The following is a 5583-nucleotide window of genomic DNA, read 5'->3' as shown; positions in this document are numbered from 1 at the left end:
ATATATATTAATTTCAATGCAGTTTTATTTATCTTTGATCAAATTAAGCTGGAAAGGTTTTCAATGGTCTAACTTATTAAAACTTACTTGTCAAGACCCTTGAAGGCCTCTGCTTCTATGTTGGTTATCTTGTTCTCATAGAGGGTGAGGATCTCCAAGGTGTCCAACCCCTCGAAGGCCTTGGAGTGGAGGGTCGTTATCTTGTTGTGGTTGAGGTTGAGAATGATGAGGTGGTGCAAATTCCTGAACGCAGGAGATGGCACGGAGTTGAGGATGTTCTGGGACAAATCAAGTTGTGTCAGTCCCTTTCCTGCAATGGATTTCATATTGGATTATCATATTTTTTTACTCTTTATTTCATGAATTTTACAACTGTGTTTAAAATTAAAAAATACAATAAGTAAATGTTATAATTTAGAATGACATAAAATATTTATGAATAAACTTTCCATAGGTAGAACTCCAATAATATTTCTACATTATTAGGGTCTCGAGGTCGTATTCTTTTCAAGTGTGTCGGAGGATCATCGGAAACATAAGATGAGCCCTCGCTAGAAACTAGTGGATTTGGGCCGTTAAGGAGTTTTCAATGGAAGGATTGATTTCTGGTTAGGCTAGATCGGCTATGCATGGAATGCTAAGGCAATTATAGATTTTATTTGTTACAAAGTAAAGTAAGGACCTTGGATTTTAAGGAATGAGTAAAAGAGGAATTTAGTGGTTTAGTGAAGCCCCAAAGCTCAACTCCATGACTTCAAATAAATTATCATCAATCTTTTGTAATTAATTGGAAGTTGAAGCCGTTTGTATAGTGTTATAACCGTCGTAATCGAAGTGTTTTTTTTTTTTTGTTTTAATAATTCCAACTTAGTCGTATGTCTAGATTTAATTCATAGTAGTAAATCTGTTCGAAAATGGTAAGTGAAATATTATTAAATGATACTGTAGGGTCAGTATAATTATTTATCCTATGTATAATATAACCTATATAGAGTTAGTATAATCATTTAATCATTTATCCTCTAGTTTTTACTTCATTCTTCAAGAGAATTCATGATTTAACATAAATAATATTTACATTTAAATATTCTTTAGGTATCTTTCACGAATTCAGTTATTTTAATATATAAAATACAGTATGAAATATAAAACTTCAGCGTGTTTGATGGATTTAACTAAATTTTAATTTATTCTAAGCGAATGGTATAATAATAATTTGGTATTTTACATTAATTTGTAAAGTGTTTTATATCGCTTATTTGGTAATGATAATCCCTTTGATTTTTTAAAAATAAAATCGCTATTTAGTTTCAAATTATTAATCAGTAATTTAATTTCTTTTATGTTGGGTTTGGCATGATACCATTTCGTAATAAACATATGCTAATTTTATTTGCTCAGCTCGAGTGTTATTTTAATTCAATTAGTTTTTTTTAATTTTCGTTTGTTAATTAAGCATTTATTATATTGAATTTGTATATAATACTATTTATTTTCTATATATTAAAATTTTATTTAATTTACTATACGCTACTATTAAATGATTTATTCTAGCCAAACTTGTCGTTTCTGCTTTCATTAAACCGTATTTCATGGTTGTTTTTGAAAAAATTATGAATATACTTTTAACAGAAAAATATGTAATAATAAAAAAACAGCTAAAAAGTGTGTATCACTAAATCAAAGTTGTTTGTTTGTGTATAAATGACGGCCCATATGGAACCATCATGGTGGCTAAAGTTTTCCTTCTGTTAATACACAGATTAAAATCCTGGTTTAAAACTAAAATTAAAAATTAATTCTCTCTATATATATTAATTAAAACATATATGATTGGGTTTCCGAATATTTAGGCGTTACAGTCAATTCAGTTTCAAAGGACTAAAAAAATAGAACAAAAAAAAAAACCGCGTTCCGTAAATATTTAACAATATTTCGTGAGTGTAGCTCAAAATACAATTTCGATTGGTTTGACAACTGTGTAGAGGTTTTAATCCTTTTAAAAATCTAGTAATCCACACAACATAATTATATGTTGCAAAGACTATATAAAAAATAAAAATAAATTGGGTTTGTAGATTACACCGCAGATTTTATTTAATGCGATTTGTATAAAATTAATAAAATCTTCACCATTCTATGGATTTTCTGTAATTTTAATGAATTTTGTTAGTCGTCAGATTTTTAAAGCTATGAGGAAAGTAGATTTAGTCTTACTATGACTATTTAATCAATAATATGTGATATATGTGAAACAATTTTTGTCAAAAATCATCTCAAAAAAGAACTTTTTTTAAGTTAAGTTTGAATTCGACGATCTCAAACTGAATTGTTTTAAATGTATATTTTATACATCTATAAAAATATAGTCCAATATTAGAATATAAGTTATACAAAGGTGAGAATAAAGGTATCAGTGATAATAAAATAAAAATATCTCTGAAGAATAGGTATTGGAATAAATGTAGGTATTCCCACTGTTTCCTTTATTGCTGACAGGAAAGATCTTTCGAGAGGAAGAAGTGATTTTTATTGCCCACAATAAATAGCTTTTGCTTTCCCCAAGTATTATTCCAATAAAACTCTTTTTTGTCAATATATATTGTCTCCGATATTGTACTTCCAAAGGTAGAGTATTCCATCTGTATCATCAGAGAATATTTGTTAATGAGCTAGCTATTTTCTTTAATTATTTTTGAGTATTATATTAAAAAAAAAAGTTTATATGCCGGATAATTATTATCAACTGTAATTAAAAAAGTATAGAAACTTTTATTTCATTAGTACTATCTTTTTTTTTTTTTTATTTAATTGATGTATAATGTAGTAATTAACTGCTTCTCTGATTCTGTTTTTTTACTTTATGATGTAGAAATTGCAATTGTTTGCGGTTGCTGAACCTTCTATAAGATGTGTAGACGATATGAAGTAGATTTGTATAAACCATTATGAAATAAAGAATTAATAAAACTAATCACTTTCTTAAAAATATAAAAATTAAAAAATATATAGCTTCCAAATAGCACTTATTTTGTAAATTTTGTATAATATTAATAGCGGGTTGGTCGACTAACGACATGTCACAATCTCACACACAAGAGGAGATCGTAACGCTAAAAAAAAGGCCATCCTTCCCCGCCTGACCCGCCCCGCTAAACCCCTTTTTATTTTATTTTCAAATCCTCTTTATTGATGTATAGTTACGATTACAAATATATGATAATACACAATATACAATAATAGCACTGCTGGTGTAGTGGTAACATGCAAGATTCCCCCCCGCTAAACCCCCGGAGAGTGAGGGCCCTATATCACTTTCGAAATATTAGCTTAAAACGGGAAGGAGAGACTTTGAGATAGAGCAATATTTAAAAAGCCCCTGAAATCGAAAAACGGCATCTCTACTTACTCTACTTAGCACCTAAACATAAACATCATAAAAATCATATACATCTATAAATAACAATAATTTTACTTTTTACTGTACAATAATTTCTACAATGGTCCTTCATAAATGCGGGAGGAAAATATTCTGAAATGGGACACCACTGTTAAAAAAAATCCTGATATGAGATCGGCATTTCCGAACAGAAATAGACCCCACTCCCTTAAAAACCCATCTGTCTCCAAACGACCCGGGCACAAAAAGTCCTTAAATTATTCCATTATCCAAACATGATATAAAAATATTCTTCCATATGAATTTAGAAGCCAATATCATGAATCATAAAGCTGTATAAAAATAATTATCATCCTCCCGTTTTAATACAATTCTCACAGAAAAAGTTATAATAAATATTTAATTTAATTTTTTATACCACTTTATATAATCATTTCGAATTTGATCATATCAGTCCTTATATTATTGTTCTATACCAATTTATTATTTGCTCCTTTGGTTTTTCACATCACCTTTTATATTTTTCTAATGAATTCTTGTTATTATTATTATTTTTTTTTTCACGGAACGGCCTTAGAGACCACGCGAATATAATTACTTTTGGCTTCTCTCTTGTTCCATTTTCCCTCATTATCTCTGCGTGCCTTTATTTTCTTTATTCTTTCCATGTGACTCCCTTTTTCGAATTCTCTCCGACAAGAACCTTGTTTCCCTATACCTTTCTTCGTCCAGACAGTCCTGGTCCATTATTCCTAGTCTTTCCGTTTCTTCCTTTATCCGCCCTCCTGTATCCTTCTGACCTTTTGTATCCTCGGAATAGTTCCTTGTATATTCCAAAAAATCTGAGGATATTTTGAGGAAAATATTGGAATATTTCCTTGTTTAATCTTTCCGAAGGGGGCAGCGGTAGCAGCGTGGTAACGCGCCAGTCTACCAATCCACAGGTTGTAGGATCGAATCCCGGTCCCATTCGGGCTTTTTTGAAGCACAAAATAATGCAAAACGCACCCGCAGCGTCCCCCCGGGCATTTGTGAGGCCCGTTAGCCAATGGATGGCACTCACATAAAATAGGCGTGCGAGTGACGAACCCACCCTGCGAAAAAAACACGTCGAGAAACGCTAGATGTATTTCCTAATACTGGAAATATTACATCCTAATATTAGGAAATACATCGCGCGAGGACTTAGGCGTCCATGGTCTGTTGCCTATAGAATAATAATAATTAATCTTTCCGAACCATTCTTACCATATGTCCGTGGAATTTCAGTTTCCTGACCCTTGTTTCTGTTTCTAGCTCCTTTGTGTCTTTGTTGGGCCTGTCTCCTTCTTGTGTCTTTTTGGTGCCCTACATTCTTTTTTAGGATTCTTCGTTCTATTCTTAGTACTACTTCCAGACTGGGAAGGCATGTGGTTTCCTTCCCGTATAGTATTACTAGTTTAACGACTGTGTCGTATATTGTATTGTCGTATTTTCTATTTTGTGGACAGGTGTTTCTTGTTGTATTCGTTACTGGTTGCAAAAGTTAGTTTCTCTAGTTTGGTCACTCTTTTCATTATACTTTCTTTTTCCGATCCTTTGGTAAATATAGTCTGAATCCATTTTTTATTATACAATTGAATACGACAAATAATTTTCTCTTTTAAATCTCCAGGGTATTTAGAAAGGATACTGTTATTTTCATAATACAATACTTGAATCATCCAGTAGTTTTCAGAAAACACCAAAAAAACGGCCTGCTACTTAAATTTTAAAGATTGAGCCATTATTCTATCGCCTAAAATAGTTTGGATTCCTACCCTTCGTCCTTTAAAACCGTAAAGTCACTTATGGAGACAGCGTGGTATGATCCTTACACCTCCGCAAACAATTTTAAGGGAATTTAACGTCAATCTATTTATCCTCAGAAGGAGAAGGAATGAATTTGTTCGTTTGTCCGCCTGTAGTCTAATCTATATAGCGGCCACAACATTTACAACTCTTAATTCCATATTTTGAAATTTTCGATGATCTTACGAGTTGGTATCAAAATGGTACCCCATATTACATATATTAAATTTTATGATCAACTTTCGACTACGCGTGCATAAATGTATTTTCCATGACTGCAATGTCATAACCGCAGAGTTTATTTCCAGAAGTCCAACCAACAAACCCTGCGTACCCCCATATATTTCACCCTC

General features: G+C 31.5%; 1 protein-coding gene across 1 annotated transcript in view; it reads right to left on the bottom strand.

Annotated features, from left to right (window-relative positions):
• Positions 1-87: 87 nt before the first annotated feature.
• LOC136796632 (vasorin-like) overlaps positions 88-5583 on the bottom strand; it is a gene marked incomplete at its 3' end in the record, with an annotated part of 267771 nt that continues 262275 nt past the window's right edge. The window contains exon 4 of the mRNA XM_067050923.1: positions 88-310. Within this exon, the coding sequence (XP_066907024.1) occupies positions 88-310 (223 nt within the window). The remainder of the gene's footprint in view (positions 311-5583) is intronic.

This window comes from Halyomorpha halys, unplaced genomic scaffold (assembly GCF_000696795.3).
Source record: "Halyomorpha halys isolate HHAL.00 unplaced genomic scaffold, Hhal_1.1 Scaffold1055.1, whole genome shotgun sequence".
NCBI classification, from domain to species: Eukaryota; Metazoa; Arthropoda; class Insecta; order Hemiptera; family Pentatomidae; genus Halyomorpha; species Halyomorpha halys.
The sequence above is the reverse complement of the archived record's forward strand: the minus strand, read 5'-3'. Positions and strand labels throughout refer to the sequence as shown.